Raw genomic sequence first — 23,621 nt, 5'->3', positions numbered from 1 at the left:
CATGGATTCAGGTTCTAAATAATTTCCACTAACATTCTGGGGTCGCTTTGAAAGAAATCCCATTTCAATAGTTTATTCTAGTTACTATTAAAGAATACTGACTGCCTTATGTAGGTGGCCAGTCTCTTCTGCAGTTAAGAATATTAGCTATCAGATATTAAGAATGCCTCCAACCCCTCTAAGAAAGAGAAAAAAAGTTATGCAAATATAATGCGTGTTCCATTTCTTGAAATATCTATAAAAGAGCTTGGTTACTGCATGCTAACCTTTTCAGTGACTAACTTGGAGCCTCTCAGCCTCAGTGCTGTTGACATTTGGGGCTGGTTCATTCTCCGTAGGGGACTGTCCTGTGTGCTGCAGCAGCAGCACCCCCACCTGCCCTGTACCTGGGCACGAATATGACAGCCACAATGTCTCCAGACACTGCCAAGTGTCCTCTAGGGAAGGAGGGGATAAAATTGCTTAGGTTGAGAATCACTGCTCTAGCCTAATACTAAAAGAAGAGTCATTTTCCTGCATTTTATTCAAAGCCCTGGAAATAGGCTTCAGGGAAAAGTGGATGCCCACATTTGTCTTTAGCTCACCTTTGAGGGCTTTGGTAGTGACAGCTCTATCTATTTGAAATGATTGGTTCACAAATCCTCATTATTTAAGGCCAGTTTTCTCCTTGGAATCAGTTTATCTTTGGAGATGCAAATTCACAAACTCTGAGCATCTTTTTTATACTTATTATGATCTTCTATGCTGATTCAGTGCTGAATTATATTACAAGGCATTTTAATAATTTCTAAATAACATATAGATGGGGCTAAAGGAATACTGTACAAGTCCATAATATAGTGTTGACACTAACAGAAGTTTTTATCTACTTCATTGCAATATTTAAAAAAACAATCTAAGTAGAACCTGCGCTAAAATAAAATGTAATAATAACCTTTAATACATCATACCTCAAGATTCTGTCCCTGGAAAGAAAGTCATCATTGCTTTTGGAATTTACTTCCTGGTATCTAAAGAATACACTAATAAGTCTACTTTTTGGTTTATGTTAGATATTATCTATTTTCTTACTGCTAGTGCATGAGGATTCACCATTATTTCAACATCCCCTCATGTCTGCTCCACCATATCTCAATATAAATATATTACAATTTTTACCTAAATCATCAGTGTTTCACGATGAGCTGACAGTGTACCCAGACATCCTTGTTGACATCCTCATGCTAATGTCCCCTCTGTTATTGCCCATGTGGGTATATACTTTAAACATTCCTTCTTTTTTTTCATTTAATGGCATTTTAAGAGGAAGAGGAGATAAAAGCATACGGCCATCACACATTTAACAGGAAACTAAAGCTATTTTTGAAACTTTTAAAAGATTACATTAAAAGTCTCAAAATTTTATCATTAGAAGGCAAAATCCCTATTCCACCCTCACCTCTTGCATTTAGCATAAATGAAAGCTAGGTACTTTTTTTCTTCCTTTTTTAAAAGAAACAAGTGATGTTAATTAGACTTATTGTGAGATCATTTCACTAATATAAATATCAAATTATGTTGTACACCTGAAGCTATAATGTTATATGTCAATTATACCTCAGTAAAAAATAAATAAAAGTTTACCAGAAATACTTCATTTGTTCCCTTCTGTATACTTGGGACACGGTTATTTTTCCTACTTAAGGATAGATCTGTTCTTCGTTCTTCTGATCTTGCTGAATTTCCTTTATCTGCCTGGGCCATTGAAACCTGGGAAACATCAGGCAACCTTGCACCATGAAAGTACATGTTCTTGTTCCATGAGAAATGATTTTGTAATAAATGTCTCCTGCACAAAAAAAAAGTATAAAATCTGATTTTTAATTTTTCATAAAAAATTATTTTTGTATCATTAACAACCAAGAAATCAGGATCGCCCAGATAACAAAAGCAAAGAATGAAAAAAGATACCCTATTAACATGACAGATGAAGAAGATACTAGGTGAGAAGAAATATGTATATAAGAAAGCCTACAATTTGGAAAAAGTGGGAATCAAAGTCAAGCAGTTAATTACTAACAAAGACAGTAACAGTGCTTTTGTCTTTCACAGTGAATGCACAATTAGCACTTAATACTAAGACTGGGGAAAAACCGTCTATAATCTACTGAAAAAGACCATCTGCTTCTATAAATTTTGTTCTTATACACTTGCCAAAAAAAGAGGACATATTAACAAAATAATGGGCCCTGCATTGTTCATTGCTAGGTTGTTTGCAGTTGTGCTGTTGCTATTAGAATTTAATAAGCCATTCCTTCTTCTAAATTAATAAGCAGCCAACATTATGTAATAGCTGCTTTCAGCTGCTAATTATTTTTCCCATAATTCCTTTCCATCTCTACCCTCCACCCCCACCTTTTCTTGGCTAGGAGCACCAGAGACTGCCAATATGTCATCAGCAAGTCTCCTGTCTTCATTTTCAGAACCACAGACCAACATTAGGAGCATAACCAATGACTTTAAACTTGGGGGTGGTTAGCTAGGAACACTGAGGATTTATGTGCTTTGTATAGAAAAAGAGAAAAACAGCACTTGGATTCAGAAGGCAAGTTTTCATTGCAGTCTTCAATCTATCTTTGAACTGACTAATGGCATGTTTTACGTAGTAAGGGAGAAATGGGACCTTAACATGTGACTTTGGGGCATGACTGCTCAGGAAGCGAGGGAAATTTGGGCAGGGGGCCTAAAGACCACAGAAAGTCAGCTCTGTGCTTTGTGTTGACCACTTAATAGTCCAGTATACATTATTGTACATATTTGTAGGAAATTTTCCTAGCAGTACAGTAGTGCTTAAAAGGGGAGGTATTATACGTTTTTACTTTGCCAAATAAGGGCATCAAAAATGCTCTCAAATCCCTGTTATATACTATCATAGTTTTATAGACCTTTCACCACAAAAAAAAGAACAATCTCTAATAAAGGATCCTTTAAATTGATTAAAGTCAGCTTCGTGAAAAACGTAGCATTTCTTTTTGACTCTGGGCCATTAAAAAATTCTGGCGACTAGGTTTGGGAACCTCTGCAAAAAGGGCACAGCTCAACAAAAGCAATTTTCCAGCTTCCTTTGTAAGAACCTAGGTGACTGGGGTAATGAATAGCATTCAACATGAGAAACCCGTGGCTGTTCAAGCAAGGTCACTTAATCCCATGGGGCTCCCCTTTCCTCATCTGTAAAAGATGAGTCGGACTAGATGATTCATCCATTCTTTTCATTCAAAAAAAATATGGATATCCATTATGTGCCAGGCACAATGCTCAGCACTATCGTTCTTAACAAATCTATCATTTTATTGTCCTTATCAGTCAACTCCCACTTATTAGATGTGCTATATGCCAGGCAGTGAACTAGGTTAGGGCGCAAAAAGAATAAAATTCAAGACGTGTTAAATCGGGGCAAATGGACACGTGGGGAATGCAACACGATTAAAATTCAAGATGTGCTAAACAGAGGCTAATGAACATGTGGGTGAAAGAGGGATTCGTTCTTACAGGGTTTGAGGGTGAGGCTTCATAGATGTAACATTTGAGAGGAAGTGCATGCCAGGCAATGCAAGTCTTCGGCAAGGCTAACTGGAACCCAGGCGGCCTTGGGGGTGGGGGTGGGGGTGGGGGACGCGACTCCGTGTGAAGGAAGTGGGATCTCAAAGACGAGATGCTGTCGGGGCTTTTCGGCAGAGAACGGACAGTAATTCATCAGTTCCACAGCACTGAGGATAGGCGAGGCAAGCCTGGGAAGAGACACTTGCACAGCTTGGGGCAAAAGGTGTCTAGGGCTGGAGCAGTGCGATGGGCAGGACGAGCTGGATTCCAGGCAGTTTGGAGGCAGAGTAATTGCAAGAGGCGCTCGGAACGCGTGCACGAGCTCCACCGCGGAGCAGGCTTGTTTTCCCCAGGGGTGCAGCACTCCCTTTTTCCCCTCACCATCGTCACGGCAGCCACGCCTCCCTGCCCCACCCTCTTTGGGCGCGGAGAGTTATCCGGGCTCGAACTTGGCTCTTCGCGATCCTGACCCCGCACAGCGGGGTCGGCAAAGGGCACCGCAGAACCCCGTCCTCCCGCCACCGAGAGCCCCAGCAGCCACCCGCCGGAGCTCCGAAGGCACGCACAGGCCTGCGCAGGCGCGCCGGCCTTGGCAGCAGCCGCTTCCGGGTCACGTGGCCTGACTTCCGGCCCAGACCACCCCTCTCGGTAGGGACGCGGCCAATCGGCTTTCTCGGACGGTGCGATCGCCCGCGCCGCCTCCGGTGCCGTTGGCGACGGCCTAGCGGGTTCCCGCGCGTCGTCCAGCCCGCCCCTCCGCTCGCCGCAGCCCCGGCTCCTCCCTCGTCCGGCCCACGGGGCGGGGTCTGTCGGCTCGCCCTCCCCTCGCCGCCTAAGCCTTTCCTCCGCCGGCTGGGTCCCCTCCCCACAGCAACACGGCTTCTCTTCCAGCGCTCGGCGACAGGGGCTTCCCCTCAGCCGCCGCCGGCACCGCCGCCGCCGCCGCCGCCGGCCGAGCTCCGCCGCGCCCGCGGCCCGCGGCCGCCGTAAGTCCCGGGGGCAAGTGGGGGCGTCGAGGACAGGGAGCCGGGAGGGAGGGTCGGGCGCGCCCTCCGCCGCCCCGCGGGCGCCCCGACGACCCCACCCGGTGCCTGGCCGCCCGGCCCGCCAGTGGCTCGCGGCGCCCGGCAACTCACTTCTCTCGGTGTCCGCGCCCCTCTCCACTCCGCGCCGCGCCGGGGGATGCGGGGGGCCCCGCGGCACCTGTGGTTCGGGAATCCCCTCAAGTTTTGCGGGGCATTTTCGGGAGGGGCCCGCGGCCGGGGCGGGGGCGGCGGAGGACCCTTGGCGCCCCCTGCGCGGCGGCGAATGCCATTGTCTGCCCCGCTCCTAGCCTGTCACCTCGCCCGGGCTCGGTCAGTGATGGAGTGCGGCCCCGTGGGGCGGCGGGGAGGCGTCGGACGCGGCCGGACCGAGGAACGCTGGCCCTGAGCCGGCTCCGCGGCGGAGCCTATTGTTTTTAAGAGCCAATCTCGAGGAACTGAGGTGCCCTGTGATTTGTGGCAAAAATCAAAGCATCAGTTTTTAACCAGAGGGAAGGAATACTTGTGCTTCGCAACCGGGGATCGTCCCGTGTTAGCACATAATTCATTTTAGAGTGTGTTATTCATTCGTCTGTAAAGTGGTGGGGAGGGGATATAGACCGCCTGGAGCTCGTACTCCTTTCGAAAGCAAACCGCCACCCGTCCGGGTCGTCAGGGTCCCGATACACGGGTCTGTTATTCCTAAAGTTCTGGTAACGGGTTTGCAGTAAACGTCCAGGTGATGCTTTACTTGCTGTCCCCCTTCGAACGCCGCTGCCCTAACACGACTTGTATGGGAGGCACTTTGATATCAAGAACATCGTTTATTTTGTGCCGGTGCAGGTTTTAAGTGAGGTGTAATACCACTGTTTTAACTTTAATAAAGTTAAATTGCCACATCATAAATTTCTAAATATCTTGTTGACGCCCGTTTGGATTAGTACAAAAAGCGACAATAATTTCTTAGCGAAATTTAGAGCCGGTTTTATTCTAAATTGGCTGTGCAAATTCCCCCACCCCATATTCAAATTTAAGATGGTATGATGCATATTAAGAATCGGGTTGGGATCTTACTTGTAGTAACCCTGTTAAAGGAACTTATAGCAGTTACAAGAAAAAAAAGTGTCTGAATTGTACCTTTAAATGAACTTTTGTTAGAAACAATGCATACCTGTTTGCATTTGGGAAGACCAGTTGGATTACAAGCTTTCCTTTAAAATTAAACATGTAAAACTAATTGACGTATTTGAGGTTCCAAATACATATATACAAAATAGTGTAAGTAAAATATACTAGAATTCAACATCCACTCCATCTGTAGATGCATTTTTAAAAAATTCTTTTAAATGAAGTATTTTGCATAATGTCACTACATGTGTGTGACTCAATTTTGGCATTTTAAAGGTTTATATTTTTTTGTATTGTTACATTAACCCACTTCTTTATTGTGTGCCTATTTATATTGGAATTTTTTAAGTGAAGATGAGAAGAGGTACTTAAAAATCAGGCTCTAATTAAGAAAAATATGCATCTTTGGGGTTTTTTTGTTTAAAATTTTAGATCTTTTGTTTTCCCTAAAATATGTAAGCATAAACTAAAGAGAGCATTCTGAGTGATAGCTGTCTGAAAACAAGTAATTCAGCCTGGAACTGGAACAGCCTTGGTGAAAAATAGTAGATCTGCTGTTTGTTTCAAATGTATCTAAACCAGTTGATATCATACAGAGAGTGTGAAATGTATAGCACAGGTAGACAGTTTTCTTAAATTGCAGGTGTTATCTTTTTCCTCAAAATTTTCACTCAGCTCTTTACCTGGGTTTTTTTGGGGTTTTTTTTTGTTGTTGTTGTTTTGTTGTTTTGGTTTTTTTGCCACAAGCTGCTTACCACACTTAGGTGGAACAGGGTGGGGTGGGGTGGGGTGGGGAAATTTGCATCTGGTGGGAAGATCTTTATACAAGAATTTTCCTGCTATTTTAACTGGCATAGCAATACTGATGGCTGCTAATCATTGGTCAGTTACAGGTCGTGGCCCCAAAGCTTCTCTGTGAAATGTGTCATCTTAATCTTTACCGAGTCAAAGTGTTGCATGTAATCTTGGTTCTATTTATCTTAACAGATGCAGTTTATGTTGCTTTTTAGTCGTCAGGGAAAGCTTCGACTGCAAAAATGGTATGTCCCACTATCAGACAAAGAGAAGAAAAAGATTACAAGAGAACTTGTTCAAACCGTTTTAGCACGGAAACCTAAAATGTGCAGCTTTCTTGAGTGGCGTGATCTGAAGATTGTTTACAAAAGGTATAATTTTTATTTATCAGATAGGTAAAATAGTAGGATCAAATGTTCAGTCATGTATAATGTGGTAATGGCAGACTTTTTTTTGAGAGATGACATTTATAAATAATGATTAATAAAGATTTACATGAAAAAGGTTTAAGTTAAAGCTTTATGTCTTTAAAATAACTGCTGTTTTGATTGATTACCCAGTCAAAAAAATAAAATCAGAAGTCGATTTAAAACTAATTATGTGATTAAAGGCATAAATGATTATTCCTTTTTAATAATCTTTTTAGAAAAATTAAATGAATTTATTTCTTTACAGGTGAAAATTGGGTTGTATTTTAAATGCTGTAATTCTCTGAATTTAGACAAGCCTTTTCCCTCTACCCCCTTCTTGAAAATCTATACAGTAATGACTAATAACTGACATGCCTTTTTTCTGACTTTTAGAATCTTACTTATGAACACCTTGGATACATAGACCATTTTAGTCATATAGAGGTTTTGAACCTTTGTGTATACACAAGATTTCTTTTTTAGCATTTATTCAAAGAACACTTGTTGCTGTCATGGAGGTATAATTAGATCTGATAGATAATTTTGCAAAGAATAGATTTTTAAATTTTTGATGTTGCAAAATGACTCACATTGGCTTTGAACACTAAGCTTTTTGAAAAATGTACATCTTTATTAATACATGCAAATCTTTTAATACTCTAAAATATATTTCTCAAGATTAGGCTAATCAGGTTAAAAGAAATATAATTACTTTGTTTCTTCTCCATATTCCCTCTTTTACACATAATTTACTGTATGTAAGATGAGTGTTTCTGCATATAAAAAATTGTCTTCTGTAGGGGAAGTGCAGGGAACAAACAGTATGGGCTGCAAGGAGGGTTGAAGAGAAGTCTGGGTTTTATCTCTTTCCTTTATTCCACTCTAGGTGTGGACGGGTGTTTTGTGAGGGAGGTGGCAGAGGAGGTAATGGGGATTATAGGACATTAAGAATGTTCTCAATACCATTAACTCCTCTTTCCAGTAGAATAAATTTAGTCATCTTTGGGTGATTTGGGTTTAGTACTTGTTGAGAAAACTCAGCATTTTAGAGCTGAGAGAGGTCTTGGAATAATCTAGTCAGATGATTGTTTTTATAAAGCTTTTCATCCCAAGGTTAGAACCTTAAATGAAACAAGTGGAAGTGGAGGTGCTGTCATGAAAACAGGACTGGGATCTCCTACCTCTGCTCCCTTGGCCTGTATCCTCTGCATAGGAGATGTTTCATGAGCTTTAAAACCGCCACTGTTGATTAAACTTCAATTTTGTAAAAGGAAGAATTTGGGAGAAGTGACTTGCCCAAGGTCATATTTTAGTTAGTGACTGACAAGAGGGCTAGAAACAGATATTAAGTGGAGAGGGGAAGGTTTTAAACGGGGATGAAAACAGAGCAGATACACATTTCTGAAAGGATCTTTGTAATTGGAGAATGGGGTGGAGCGGGGAGGGGGTGGTGGAGCGCTGAGGCCCGCCTGGAGAGATCCCTTAGGAGACCCTGGCATTATAGTGAAGCCCTGAAGGAAGACTGCTGTGGGCTCGGCAGGCGGAATGAGCTGTTACTACAAGGTAAGTTTTACAATACTTGGTCGCCGCTAGAAACGGAAGGCAGTGATTCCACATTTCTGGTTCAGCTGATTGTAAATGTGAGGTAGTAGACACGGTGACTGAGATGCCTAGTTTGCTCGGGGTGGACGTGGAAGTCAGGGCAGAAATTAGGCATAAAGTGGTAGATCACCAACATTCAAGGGGCAGGGAGACGGGGAGAGGGTAAGTTATAGGGTCAGTAATGTCAGGGAAGGGGAGAGTTTTGAAAATTAAGTCACCAGTGCCAAATGTTGCAAAAACAAAGTGAAGAAAGAATCTATTAGGTTTTACAGTGAGAGTTCATAAAATGCCATTTGTCGGAACATTTTCAGTGAAATAGTAGAAACAACTCTCGAAGAAATGGGGCGAGGTGTGAAGAGGTGGAGACTTTTAAACAGCAAATGTAGATTATTTTGGGAGCTTTGTCAGATGTGAAGAGGTGGTAACCACCCATAGACATAGGAGTGAGGGACAGGGTTTTTAAAAAGGTGTGAGAGACTTAAGCTTATTTCTAGATAGGGGAAGGAGTCCCCCGTGTGGAGGAGGAAAATACCAGCAAGGGAATCAATCCCAGAAATCGAGATTCCTGCAGCTGAAGGCAGTGGCCTGTTATGCTGAAGGAAAGCAAGCTCTCCCGTGTTCCCGAATACAGCATTCAGCCCACCCATGTTGGGCCAAGCTTTTTTTTTTTTTTTTTTTAAAGGCTAAAGGGTAATCTAACCCGATTCTGATATTTGTATCAAGTGCCTGTAAATAAAAGGTGCCCTTAAAAAAAAAAAAAAAAAGCTTTATTGAGATAAAATTCACATGCAGAATTTTTTTTTATTTTAAGGCGGAAGTTAGAATTTTTAATCTTTTTCTATGCATCTGCCTCATTTCATACTGAAAACCTCATATATTAAATACATATTTAAGAACGTATTCTTTGTTGATATAAACAGGTGATTTTTTTTTTTTCTCCTAGTCCAGCTGGAAGAGAAGACCTTTTAAGCAAAAGAATTCTCACTTAGCTTCTGAGAGAAATTCTGAACCAGCCCTGTTGCTGTTCCTATCACCAAGTGATCTCTTTAGGTCTTCCTTCTTCCATTTGTCTCAGCCACATTCTTCTTGCTGATCATTTCTCATAACATTCCCCCTCTTGGGAAGAGGGTTGGGGGAGGTGTGGATAAGAAGAATATAGCTGAAAAAATAGATTGAAAAATCTGAGGACTTGAGTTCTGTTTGATTTGCACCCTTAACTAGTTTTGTGACTTTGAACATGTCATTTTGTGTGTGTCTTCTCATCTCTGAAATAAATGCTCTTGAAGATCTCTTAAAGACCTAACACTGGGAGTACCTGGATGGCTCGGTGGTTGAGCATCTGCCTTCGGCTCAGGTCATGATCTCGGGGTCCTGGAATTGAGTCCTGCATTGGGCTCCCCCAGGGAGCCTGCTTCTCCCTCTGCCTAGGTCTCTGCCTCTCTCTCTCTCTGTGTCTCATGAATAAATAAATAAAACCTTAAAAAAAAAAAAAGGGAAATAAAAAGACCTAACACTGTATGCTTTTTTTGATTCCTATTTTATGCAGCATGTTATGGAAGAGGCACTAGATTAAAGTTTTTCAGTGAATTTAAAAATACATATATTTCCAAATTACTAGTTTGAGAATTTGCCACAGTACTGTATTTTCTTTACTAACAAAAGAATTTTTAATGACATACCAGTGGGTATTGAGAATAGTTTAGTTACATTCACGCACAGTCAGCTGACACATAGCTGGCTGCGGAGAAGTCATGTGTTTTGAATATAAGAATAGGCACTTTCAGATGTTCTGAGTGCCAGTAATTAGAGTAAGCCTTAATCCACTCTGCTAAAAATAACCAAACATACCTTTCTTCTTACTAGTCTATTATTACTTTTACTTCAGGTTTAAACTTACAAATATATACTAAGAGAACAAAATAAGCCAAAATTGAATATTTAAAAAGCATTTGGTTCTAAAAATAGGGGTACACTTCAGTTCTCTTGATAGTCTTTTACTAAATCAGCATAACAATTTTTCTCTTCCTCTTCAAAACTCTTAAAATATTGCTTATTCAGTTTTAATTTTTGCCAGGTGCAGGATTACTTTATTTAATACAGTTCCTGGCTGTAGTTTTTAATATGAAACTTGGGTTTTGGAGTCAAATTACCGTTACTCAATTAAGCCTGGGTCTCCTATAAATGCAAGCTAATAACAGTATCTTTCTGGAAGAGTTGTTGTGAGGATTAAAATGGTAAAGCCTTGGCTAACATTTAGTGTCTCAGAGTGAGGGCTCTATGAATGTTAATTGTTAACTATTCTGTTTCTTCCAAGCTTTCTATAAACAGGTGCCTTATAATCCTGATAACTGGATGTTCACCTATAACAAAATTTGTTTAATTGATAACTCTTCTTCCTTTCTGAGTGAAAGCAAACATTTAGGTAGTTTTGCAGGATTTTTTTTGGCATCACAGGATTTTTTTTTTTTTTTAATTTTTATTTATTTGAGAGAGAGGGAACAAGTAGGAGCAGCAGGAGCAGCAGGAGAAGGTGAAGCAGGCACTTTGCTGAGCAGGGAGCCTGATGTGGGGCTCAATCAATCCCAGGATCTTGAGATATGACCTGAGCCGAAGGCAGATGACTGAGCTACCCAAGCACCCCTATATTGCAGGATTTTAAAAATAATGGTTGATGCTTGGACACATCAGTCCTGGTGATAATTAAATTAATAGTTCTAAATGATTCACACAATTAAGCACCATTGAATAAGTACTGTTTATTTGTAACTCAGGAGGCCGTACTGTGGATAAGGAGCAAGGATGGTGTAAGCATTAGATTAACAGTAGCATTGGGATCCCTGGGTGGCGCAGCGGTTTAGCGCCTGCCTTTGGCCCAGGGCGCGATCCTGGAAACCCAGGATCGAATCCCACGTCGGGCTCCCGGTGCCTGGAACCTGCTTCTCCCTCTGCCTATGTCTCTGCCTCTCTCTCTCTCTGTGTGTGACTATCACAAATAAATAAAATTAAAAAAAAAAAAAGATGAACAGCGTTGTAGAAATGCTGACATTCAGAGTAAAAGAAAGTTTACCCTAAACTGTTAATAAATTCCTTCTTTAATTTTATTTTTTTTAAAAAGATTTTATTTATTCATGAGAGACACAGCGAGAGAGAGAGAGAGAGAGAGAGAGAGAGAGAGAGAGGGAGGCAGAGACATAGGCAGAGGGAGAAGCAGGCTCCACGCAGGGAGCCCAATGTGGGACTCGATCCCGGGACTCCAGAATCATGCCCTGAGCCGAAGACAGATGCTTAACTGCTGAGCCACCCAGGTGTTCCCTAAATTCCTTCTTTAAAAAACATTTTTTTAAAATTTATTTGAGAGCACAGAGTGAGAGAGCATGAGCAGGAGGAGGGGCAGGAGGAGAGGGAGAAGCAGGCTTCTTACTAAGCAGGGAGCCCAGATGTGGGGCTCTGGGGCTCTATCCCAGCATCCCTGGATCATGTCCTAAGCAGATGCTTAACTGACTGAGTCACCCAGGTGCCCCTTAATACATTCCTTCTAATGAGATTTATTTAAATAGCACTCGGTTCATGTCAGCTAGTCAGGTCTGTTTTTTTATCTACCATTTTTATTTAATATCAGTTCCTTTAATCTTTAGTTTTCTTGATTTGGGGACTTGTAACATGTTATTTGTATCAGTTTCCTCAAATTCAGAACTATTTGGTGAACATGGGTTAGGGAGGATGGAGAGTTGGAATAGTCCATTGCTTTTTTTTTTTTTTTTAAGAGAGAGATTGTTGAATTTGCGTGAGCAGGGTGAGAGTGGTGGGTGATAGGGAGAGTGATAGAGAGAATCCCAAGCAGGCTCCATGCTCAGTGTAGAGCCCAATGTAGGGCTTGATCTCTGAACCCTGGAGATTGTGACCTGAGCCAAAGTGGTTCACTTAGCTGACTGAGCCACCTAGGTGTCCCTCATTGCCTTTTAAACAGATACACAAAACAGGGTAAGAAGGAGAGGAAGCACTCTAAAGTTGGAGGTGGGGCATCCCTGGATGGCTCAGCGGTTTAGTGCCTGCCTTCGGCCCAGGGCGTGGTCATGGAGTCCTGGGATCGAGTCCCACATCCGGCTCCCTGAATGGAGCCTGCTTCTCTCTCTGCTTGTGTCTCTGCCTCTCTCTTTCTGTGTCTCTCATGAATAAATAAATAAAATCTTTTTAAAAAATAGGGCAGCCCGGGTGGCTCAGCGGTTTGGCACCGCCTTCAGCCTGGGGTGTGATCCTGGAGACCGGGATCAAGTCCCGCAACCGGCTCCCTGCATGGAGCCTGCTTCTCCCTCTGCCTGTGTCTCTGCCTCTCTCTCTCTCTATGTCTCTCGTGAATAAATAAAATCTTTAAAAAAAAATCTTTTTAAAAAATAAAGTTGGAGGTGGTGCCCTCTTATGTCCTTCATGCTAATAAATGAACACATTCGAAAGCTTCCTCTCTAAGCCTACAGGAGACCTACCATTTTGAATAACTTAATGTATAAGTCAGGTAGAATGGACATGGCAATAAAGTCGAGCTGTGTATGATGAGGGAGTCCCTAAGGTGGAGTGGGAAAAGGTCTGAAGATCAGATTTCTTGTCCTAGACCAACCACTTGGCAGATCCTATACTCTTGGGCCTCGTTTTGTTTTGTTTTGTTTTGTTTTGTTTTGTTTTGTTTTGTTTTGTTTTTGCCTTCCTCTGTAATCAAGGATTATGGTGCTTGCTGTTGGAAAGATCAAATAATTGGTCTTTATTTTTTTTTTAAGATTTTATTTATTCATGAGAGTCACAGAGAGAGGCAGAGACACAGGCAGAGGGAGAAGCAGGCTTCATGCAGGGAGCCTGATGCGGGACTCTATCCCGGGTCTCCAGGATCACGCCCTGGGCCTAAGGCAGGTGCTAAACTACTGAACCACCCAGGGATCCCCAATTGGTCTTTATTTGATCAATGTGATGATAGTGGGTTTTTTTTTTTAAAGATTTTATTTATTCATGAGAGACAGAGAGGCAGAGACCTAGGCAGAGAGAGAAGCAGGCTCCCTGTGGGGAGCCCAGTGCAGGACTCGATCCCAGGACCCCGGGAACACAACCTGAGCCAAAGGGAAACACTCAACCACTGGGCCACCCAGGTGCCCCTATAACATTGTTATTAATAGAGCATTCTGTAAATATTAGACATTCTCATACTGAAGAGTAGGAATTCATTGAATTCCAAAACTGAGATTGTGTGTGTATTATTTTCTGTTAATGCTATGAACAGTAATTGCTCATTGTGTTTTCGAAAAATCACTTAAATGCTTGTCAGTGAAAATTACAGTCGAAACAGACTTGTTTAGAATGTTCTGGTTTTTTGGTAGCGTTGGTTTGTTTTTTTTCAACAGCCTGTATAACACACTTAAACCATTTGAAAATGCTCTTTGAATCCTCAAAAGACTTGATCATTGTTTGCTATGCCTCAAGGTTATATGTTAAGTTTTGGCTTCCTTGGGTCAAGTATAATGTAGTCCCATGTCTAGAATCCTAATTTGGAAAGAGAATATGAGTTTTCCAATTTTATTATTCAAGGGTAAATAACCTAAACTTTCATTTAACAGACCTTGGAAAATTTGACGACAGATGAGTTTCCCCTGTTCTCTTTCTCTAACTTCTGTAATAACTTAAAACTGTTCTTATCTTGGAGTTTATTCCACAGTCCTAGAAACCTCGTTTTTAAAAACAGTTCTATGCCGTGGGAAGTCAAGATAGTAGTTACCCTTGGGGGTGGCAGGTTGTGACCTGGAGGGGCTAGGAGAGGGGATTCAGGAGTTCCATAATCTGTTTCTTAGGGTGCTGGTACTTGGGTGGGTTTACTTTGAAAACCAAGGGGTGGCTCAGCGGTTTAGCGCCACCTTCAGCCCAGGGCGGGATCCTGGAGACCTGGGATCGAGTCCCACGTCGTGCTCCCTGCATGGAGCCTGCTTCTCCCTCTGCCGGTGTCTCTGCCTCTTTCTCTCTCTCTCTCGTGTCTCTCATGAATAAATAAATAAAATCTTTAAGAAAAGAAGAAAATCAAGAGTATATGACCTGTGTCCTCTGTTTGTATATTACACTTCAACAAAATGTTTCAGGCATTGCCTTCATGTTGATAATATCTTCAATGAGTCCTTCGGTCAGAAAGTTTATCTTCTTCCCTGTTTACTTGTAGTTTGAATTAATCACACAGTGCATTTTGTTTTAATTAAGTAAGTGTATTATATTTCATACAATATAGGACGATTATATTTCTTTCATTATATTTAATAATCGGGTCCAGCTATGTTTTAGAATATTCAGAGAAGGGAACCTGAAAGAAGAGCAAAATGAGTTACTCGTTCTAGATTTCTGGATGGTATGATTGAATGATCCTTTGTTTTTGTTTTGGGGTTTGTTTTGTTTTTTTGTGGTTTGTTTTTGGTTTTTTTTTTTTTTTTTTTTTTTTTGCTTTGTACTTTTGAAACACTACATGCATTCATTCCTTTTTTTTCCTTTTTTAAAGATTTTATTTATTTATGAGGGACACACACAGAGAGGCAGAAGACAGAGGCAGAGGGAGAAGCAGGCTCCCTGCGGGGAGCCTGATGTGGGACTCCATCCCAGGGCCCTGGGACCATGACCCAAGCCAAAGACACGCTCAACCACTGAGCCACCCAGGCGTCCCAACATTCATTCCTTTTGTAATCCAGGAGGGAAATAATCTATACTGTTGTAAAAGGGGAAATAAACTGTATAAGCATGGGATCTTTCACAATAGGGTATGAAAACATATTTAGAAAACATGATTATAGGGTAAAATTTTTTCCACATTTGCTTTGTTACAGATATGCTAGTCTGTATTTTTGCTGTGCTATCGAGGATCAGGACAATGAGCTAATTACCCTGGAAATAATTCATCGTTATGTGGAATTACTTGACAAGTATTTTGGCAGTGTGAGTAGTATTTTGTTTTAGGAAATTGAATGCCATGGTCTTTTTTTTTTAATCTTCTCTGTAACAAGTTTATTATTTGATCGTCTTGGGGATTCTGACTGTTTAAAAATAACTGCAGGAGAGGGAAGGGCTGACTGTCTTTTGCTAGCGTGCTCAGTCAGCTGCCAGAATGAATGCTTGATCCCATGGCCCTACTCATTTAATGATGGTTGTGAGAATGAGATTTAAAATAGTGAAACAGGAAGGAGTTCAGCTGCAAAGATTAATATTCTGGAAGTGCTTTGTATGGAATTTAGATTTGGTAAGCAGTTATAATCACATTATCTAAGAAATGTGTATTTAAAAAGATCAGTGTTTATCAAGAGAGAATTATTAAGTTGCTCATGTTGGGAGCTTCGAGAATCAGGTCTTACTTTACTTAGCTTGTAGGTATTGTGTCTCCAAGTACTTGAGATTTGACAATTAAGCTACTAAATCGGTGATGCTTAGTTATTAGCAAGATTGCTATTTTTAGAAAGAATTAAGATCGATTCACTCTGATCAGATTTTGTGCACTACCCAATGGTGGGTAAGTATCTTTTGCTTCAGTTTTTGACATTGTTTTTCTTGCTTTTCAGGTATGTGAACTTGATATCATCTTTAATTTTGAGAAGGCTTATTTTATTTTGGATGAATTTCTTTTGGGAGGGGAAGTTCAGGAAACATCCAAGAAAAATGTCCTTAAAGCAATTGAGCAGGCTGATCTACTGCAGGAGGTAAGCTAATTGGAGTTCTCTTTAGTAGACCCAAGCATGTTTTGGTATTGCTAGGGAAGTCTCAGTTATGTTCTCTCATTCTTAAAGTTTCAGAAATTACTCTGAAGCATGCTTGGCATGTAGTGTCCATGTGCAGTATATTGATTGGGGTATATGTTAGTCACATCAGCTTAGTTAATCTGTGGATGGATTGTTTGCTTTAGAGATGGTCTGTCATATTGATGGCCCAGTTTTTGGACCCCAAAACACTAGGGTCTAAAACCTTTAGAAGACAGACTAAGAAGGGAAAAGATTCATCTAACAGTAATTTGAGAACTCTCCATCCGTTGTTCCGAATTACTGAAGGTAATGCCTTTTTGCATTAGTGTGGATGGATAATCAGTTGACTGTGAGACTATGGCATTTTCATCCGAGATTGGTTCATATTTTCACCTCATGTCCATTAAGCACAAATGTAGCCAAGCAAATGATAAGTGTTATAATTACACTTTTTGTAGAAATCTCTAATTTTGTGTTAGAAAAACTAAAAAGTATTTGGCCTTTTTCTTTGCTCTTTTTAATAAATAAATAAATAAATAAAATAAAGATTTTATTTAACTGTTTATCTCAGAGAGAGAGAGACAGAGACAGAGAGAGAACGTGCACACACAAGTGAGGGAGGGAGGGAGGGGCAGAGGGAGAGGGAGAGCGAGAATCTCTCAAGCAGACTCCATACTGAATGGGAGCCCAATTTGGGACCCAGTCTCATGACCCTGAGATTGTGACCTGAGCCAAAACCAAGATTTGGATGCTTAACCAACTGTGCCACCCAGGCACCCCTCTTTGCTCTTTTAAAATAGCAAATCATGTTCTGTCAAGTGATTGCATCCTTATTTTCTCTTGATATCCTGAGAACCGTTGATAAACCCCCTTCCCTTTCCAGTTTCCACAGTTGTCCTGGATTACTTGTATATTTGGTGTTTCTGGACCTTCAATTTCTGAAGTTTTTCAAAATACTTAAGGATACCTTAATTCAGATACGAAGTTGAATTATGGTTTAGCAATAATTGTGGTTTTAATCAAATAAAAACTCTATAATACAAGGAGAAGGAGCTAGTCAATATAAAAATGTAGTGTGTTTTCATTAATTGCCTTTTTTGTTATTAAAGGAGGCTTTAAATCCATTTTTTTTTTTTTTTTTTAGCATTTCTGTTGTAACAGAAATGTGAACTAAGAGAAGAGTAAACCTCTCTTAACTGTGTGCCTCTACGGGAGGGAGGGTAGGCCTTGGTAATGGCTCTTCATTAGTCACTGACTGGGTCAGTTGTGAGGATTACTCCAAGTTGGGATGATATCATCCAGAACATACATATATTAAATAGGAGATAATACATTGTACATGTATTATCTTGAATTACCAAAACAGTACTTAAGATATCTGCAAAAGTGGAATCTTATTAAAAAAAAAAAAAAAAAAAGTGGAATCTTGTTAGCAGCCCTGATACTAGCCACTGTCCGTAGTGAAATAGCTTAGGCCTTTTTTCATGTGTGTACAGTTTGCCACGGTTCTTTATCATTATTATTATTGACTGCAAATATATCATAAGGGAGATTTTTTTCAATGTCTGATATTGTGACCACAAGCTCATATTCTGCTATTGTAAAATTGGTTTTAAAGTTAGGACCTCCTTATTTTGCTGTTTACTAATCAGACTTTTCTAAAAATAAGGTCAAGCCAGAACAGGAGCTGGGAATTTTTCATATTTATCTCTTCTCGTTCACTTTTATATTTCGTTATTATGGAACGGTATTCTGCTCTCTCAGATCCTGGTATTTCCTCCAAGTTCTTCATCATTTCCTGATTAATTACATCTGCCTTAAAACATCTCTAAAATTCTTGAAGTTCACCTTTTAATTTTAATGTATTTTTTTTTTTTCTGGAGAGTAGTGTTTAGGTCACTTATCTCTCCTGTGTCTGGACTGTTTTTTAAACTCTACTGAACAATTACTATAGAATTTATAATATGAGAAATATACTAAGTTTACTCTTACAGTTTTTATTGAGGATAAAGAAGTCTGTATTTGTGAGTATGTGTGTGTATCTCCCCTATTGAAGTATCTTAATAGTAAGTAATATCTCCCTTTTTGAAGTAGTGTTTTGGTATCTTTAGGAGAAAGGAGTGGAGAGAAGCATGGGATGTCTGTGGTCCATGTTAAGATTTTTCTTTCCCTGTCTCACCGTAGTTTAAAAAAAAAAAAGTTGACTACCATTAATTACGGTTTCATATCTTTAGAAGAGAGATTTGGCCCTATTTCTCATCTATGACTACCTTAATACTTTGTACATAAACCAAAATTATAGTACACAAAGACATTTTCTATTCAATGGTCTGAGTGTACCATTTTTTTAGATTTAGCCATTAAGGTCTCTAGGAGGCAGAACATGGCTGGTCCGCTCTAAGTTTAGAGTGAGTTAGAACATTGCAGGTTAAGGCCTTTCTGAAGCCAAGCTAAAGTCTTTTTGGGGCAGTACGGCTTCAGATGATTCCGTTCAGGTTAACCTGTTACTCATTCAGGTTATTTGCCAACATACTGTCACAAATCCAGGGATGACAAGATGCTTGTTTCCTAAAATAGATTTATTTATATGTTGCTATATGGTACATGTTTACATCTTCGGGTGAGTAAGTATTATGTTCATAAAGTAGGCGGTGGAATAAGATGAGAAAAAGCATTCCACCAACTGCTAAATTTCTTTAAAATTTCCCTTTTACCCAATTTATATAAACGTCTTGTGATTTGTTTTAGATAGTCCTTCATATTATAGGCAAACAGGGCAGACAGTTGATAAAGTAGGTTTTCTATTAGCATATATTAGACATATATAGTCAGTAATGAGAACATGTCTGGACACCATGACAACAAAAAAGAACTGTGACAATAGCTGATGCTTACTGAGCACTTGGATGGGAAGCATCCTGTGCTAAACATCAGGATGCCCTGAGAAGGATCATGAGCACCTTTTTAACAAATGCAGAAGTAGAGGCTCAGTGAGGTTACAGTGACTGGTCCTAGCATTCCAAACCCAGATCTGCTAGACTTGGGAGCTGAGTGGAATATTGACCACTAAGCCCTGTCCATGTCTACCCACCTGCCTACCCTATTTGTATATTGTCTTGGCATGTGTATTTTAAACCTTCTGTTTTCAGTACCAACTTCTGTGTTTTTCAGTAATAAAGAGATTCATCATTCTGGAGGTTTTTCTATATGGAACAGAGTAGATTTCCTAAGACAGATGCCATTTTATAGAGTTTTCATTGTCCAAATTATCAATTGTTGGTATTTTTAAATTGGATGTATAGATAGAAATAATATATTTTAAAAATAATTTCTTAATGAATTTCTCAAAACTCTTGGATTTATAGTAGCTTTATAGTAGCTTTTTGGGTCTTATAATTTAGTCTATGTCATGAATATGATTTTTGCTTCCAATTTTGTAAATGTAGCTCTAAAGACACTTACCTAAATGCAGCCTTAAACTTGTAGAAGTCCTAACTAATTTATTTTAATCTACTTTTCTTTGTATTGTGATTTTTCTATTTGGTTTCAGGTCTTTTACTTGATTATTTCTAAACACCAACGATGCTTCTGAATTTTTAATGAAAATATCTGTTGGCTTAATGATACATGGTAATCGCAAAATGATTTAGATTTTAGCCCTTTAAAGTTTGTGAAATATACATTTCTATCCTTAAGAATATTTATTTTCTTCAGAAAATTTTCTTTAAAATTTCCTTTTTACTCAATTTGTATAAATGTCATGTAGTTTGTTGAGGTAGTCCTTCATCTTATAGGCAAACAGGGCACAGTCAGTGGATAGATTTTCTATTAGCATATTACAGTCAGTAATGAGAACATAAGTATGTATTCAAATTATAATTGCTAAAATATCAGACATTGTGTTTAAATAACCAAGATTTCCTTTTTATTTTACTTAGTTACTTGGTAAACAGTGGTTCAGTTTTGACATTTCTAGAGTGAACTTTGTATTCTTTTCGATATTTGGTTCTGTGAATACATAATTAAATTTGGGGGTAAAGCCCAGAAATATCAGTCCATTATCCAATTTTTAATGTTTGCTGGAATTTAACACAGGTTTTCTTAACATGCCACTGGTACTTAACCTGATTCTTAAATTACTAAAGTGCAACATGCTGAGATTACTAAATTGACATTCTTTGCAATACTTGGAACATTTCCCCACCACCAATTAAGTGCCTATTTTAAGCTAGTTTTTTGAGGGGGAGTACATGGGGGAGTGGTACAGTTGGTTTATAAGCATAGATCTAATGACCAAGGAAATATAGAGTGCATTTTCTTTGTAAAGTCAGGCACTTACCAGTTTTTCTCTGCTCCTTAATTTTATAGAGCCAGAATGAAGAATGGGGAGGTTTGTCTGAGGATATCTTATGATAAAGAGCAGTCTAAGGCTTTAGTCCTTTTGACCCCCAACTTATTTATTGGTAACTACCAAATTTACCGTTTTTGTGGCATGGATAAAATGGGGTGTTATGCAAAGACTGTTGCACGTGAGATGATTTCAAGTCCTTGCCTGATCCATGAAGATCAAATAGTTAAAAAACCGGGCGTTGGGCTTTAACCTCAGCGGTAGATGCATGATGGTGTTGATCGGCGCTTTGAGATGTGTCAGCCTTTCTTTTTTATACTAACAGCATCGTTTTGAAATTTGTGGGGGTTTTCCTTTTGAGCTTTGTTTGCTGTTGGTATTGTTTCTCACTAAAGAACGTGAGCAATGAAAATAAGTGAGGTACCAAAAGCAAGCATTACACTCACGAATTTGCTTCTACTTTGAGATGATCCACTTTAAGAATAGGGTCTCTTGGATTTGCAGTTGTTAATCTGCCTCGGCTAGAAAGTGGTGCTCTATGGAGAATTAGTGCTGCTAAAATTGATTTGTTTTAGTGCTGGGGCTGCATGATATATCTTAGTACTATGCACCATCTTTGTGAAAGTAATAATAAATCTGTTGGACTGCATAAAAATGGAAAGGTAAGATATCTTAGAAAAATTGATTTTAAAAATGAATCTTTTGTGACTTAAAATTATTTTAAGTAAATAAGTACTTGAAATACTTAATAACATGCCTTTTAGTATGAAGTTTTTGGGTTTTTAAATTAAAATCTTGCTAATTAAGAATATTTGGGTATGCTAGTCAAACTCAAGAATATTGTACATTGTTTTATAACAGCTAGATGTGTTCAAATATATACAATATCATTTAACAGCAAAAAGCATTTTGATCTAAATCCTCTTAGGATTTGGTCTAATTAGAAAAACTCCTATGATTCCTTTGTAATTTCCACTGGTGATGTTAAAACTTTCAAGCCTAAACCTTTTTCTTCTAAGTTGGGTTAAAAGTTAACAAGGCTATATATATGCCAGCATATTTTAACTTCTTATAGGTAAACTTGATTGGGGTCTGCTAGAACAAACTGGAGAAGTAAAGGTTTGGTTACATTAATGTTTGAGTGGAAAATAAAGAAGGAAGGCAAAACAAATCTTGCCTTTTGTTTTACATTTTATAAGAAATTTGACCAATGTCCTTGGTCACTGGTTTTTAGGTTGTAATCACTTTGCTGTATGTGTGTTTTTTGAGCACTCTGTCTGCTTTTCAGAATTTTTAGGGTTCCTCCCGCTGTTTCATTTTAACTTATTTTGAGCCCACTCTTGCTACTCTGGGCTGTTTGTAATAATGAAAAGTTGGAGTAACTTAAAATCAGTAGCTGTAAATCTGATTTTTAAAGATATTTGACAAGAACCCACAGTAATAAAATACATTTTTATATCATAGCAGTTACATGCACATAAACCAAAAAAATATTTTGTTAACTGATACTTTATTTCTTGTTTTGCATTCTCACATTTTCTATTCTCTCCCTTTTTTCAATGCTGATCCTGATCTACTAAATTGATTGCATGCACCCTGGGATTGGGGCCTGCAAAAGAGCCTATTTCTAGCTGTTGGTGGTGATTTTTTTTCTTTAAAAAATAGTTTCTGAAAAATGTCATGGTTTGAGTTCTTTATTTTCCCCCTACTGACAAATTCTTTAAATTTTTCTTTTATTGTTTCCTCTGTTGCCTTTTAAAAAAAATAAAGTTCCCATTATAGAAAAATTAAGATGTAGCCAAGCACCCAAGAACGTTAATTTTACCTGCCCATCAACCAGAGACAATTAGATTAATTCAGTGGTTCTCGCCCGGGGTGGGGAGTGGGGCAATTATGCCTCCTCATAGAACATTGAACAAATGCCTGGACATATTTTTGATTGTCATGACTGGGAGTGGGGTGCTACTGGCATCTAATAGGTAAAGACCAAGGATGCCTCTAAACATCCAGCAGTGCCCAGGACAGCCCTTGTAGAACAAGGAATTATCCAGCCTCAAGTGTCCGTAGCGCTGTGGTTGCAAAACCCTGGTTTAATTTAACATGATAGGATATATAAAGATTCCATTTACATTTATAGACCACTACAGCTTTATAATATATAGTCCAGAGTATAAATGGCTGGCTGAAATGAATCAAAAGTAAGAGGGAGAAAAAAAAAAACCCCTAAGAACTATTGTAAATAGCTATAAAAATCACCTCTGTGAGTCAACAAAATCACCTTTACTTTACTTGATAACCAGTGCCTGGGGAGATCATCTGTGGTTGGCTTTTAGCATCTAACCCACAGCAAAGCTTGTGGGATGTCACTATATAATTTCATTTTCTCAGCAACAACCAAATCAGTTAATATCTGTTAAGGTAATTGAGTTTTTACCTGGAAACAGAATTGAGTATACCCTTTAGGCAATTAGAATATTTTTAAATTTTCTGCTGATTTCCCCATCCACCTTAGGGATTTGATCATTTTTTTTTAGAGAGGCACTAGTTTAAATGACCAGAATTTGCGTGTATAGACTTTTATTGTACACGTAGACTTTTTTTTGTTGTTGTTCTTTTGTATTTTATTAGCCTTAAAGAATTTTAGTAAACACCTAGAGTGTGAATATTTGAAATTCAATGATGCAAAGAAATCTGTTATGTTTTGAAAACTCTGATCAAATTTAAAGCATTTCAAGTTATGGTCCAAATGGAAGACCTAGGCAGATGCAATATAGTTACTCTAAAATATACTTAAAACTATTTCTTTGTGGTCTGAAGTTATATTTACTAAGTAATCTGCTTTTTAATTTATTTTTAAATATTTTATTTATTTATTCATGAGAGACACAGAGAGACGCACAGACATAGGCAGAGAGAGAGACGCAGGCTCCATGCAGGGAGCCCAATGTGGGACTCGATCCTGGGACCCCAGGATCACGCCTTGGGCCAAAGGCAG

At 39.2% G+C, this 23,621-nt stretch overlaps 1 protein-coding gene across 5 annotated transcripts in view; it reads left to right on the top strand.

Moving 5' to 3' along the window:
• Positions 1–4,237: 4,237 nt before the first annotated feature.
• Positions 4,238–23,621, top strand: part of AP1S2 (adaptor related protein complex 1 subunit sigma 2) — a 30,192-nt gene continuing 10,808 nt past the window's right edge. The window contains exons 1-5 of one of the 5 annotated variants that reach the window (XR_011998185.1): positions 4,369–4,565; positions 6,717–6,895; positions 15,376–15,484; positions 16,102–16,239; positions 20,647–20,741. Coding sequence is in view for 4 of the 5 variants with exons in the window: in XM_072743694.1 (XP_072599795.1) it covers positions 6,717–6,895; positions 15,376–15,484; positions 16,102–16,248 (435 nt within the window). In the remaining variant the exon portion in view is untranslated. Of the gene's footprint in view, positions 4,566–6,716; positions 6,896–15,375; positions 15,485–16,101; positions 16,254–20,646; positions 20,742–23,621 lie in introns of all 5 variants that reach the window. The other 4 variants (XM_072743691.1, XM_072743692.1, XM_072743694.1 and 1 more) reach the window with 4 other exon arrangements.

Source organism: Vulpes vulpes, chromosome X, assembly GCF_048418805.1.
Source record: "Vulpes vulpes isolate BD-2025 chromosome X, VulVul3, whole genome shotgun sequence".
In the NCBI taxonomy this organism is placed as follows: Eukaryota; Metazoa; Chordata; class Mammalia; order Carnivora; family Canidae; genus Vulpes; species Vulpes vulpes.
This window is presented reverse-complemented; position numbering and strand designations above follow the sequence as displayed.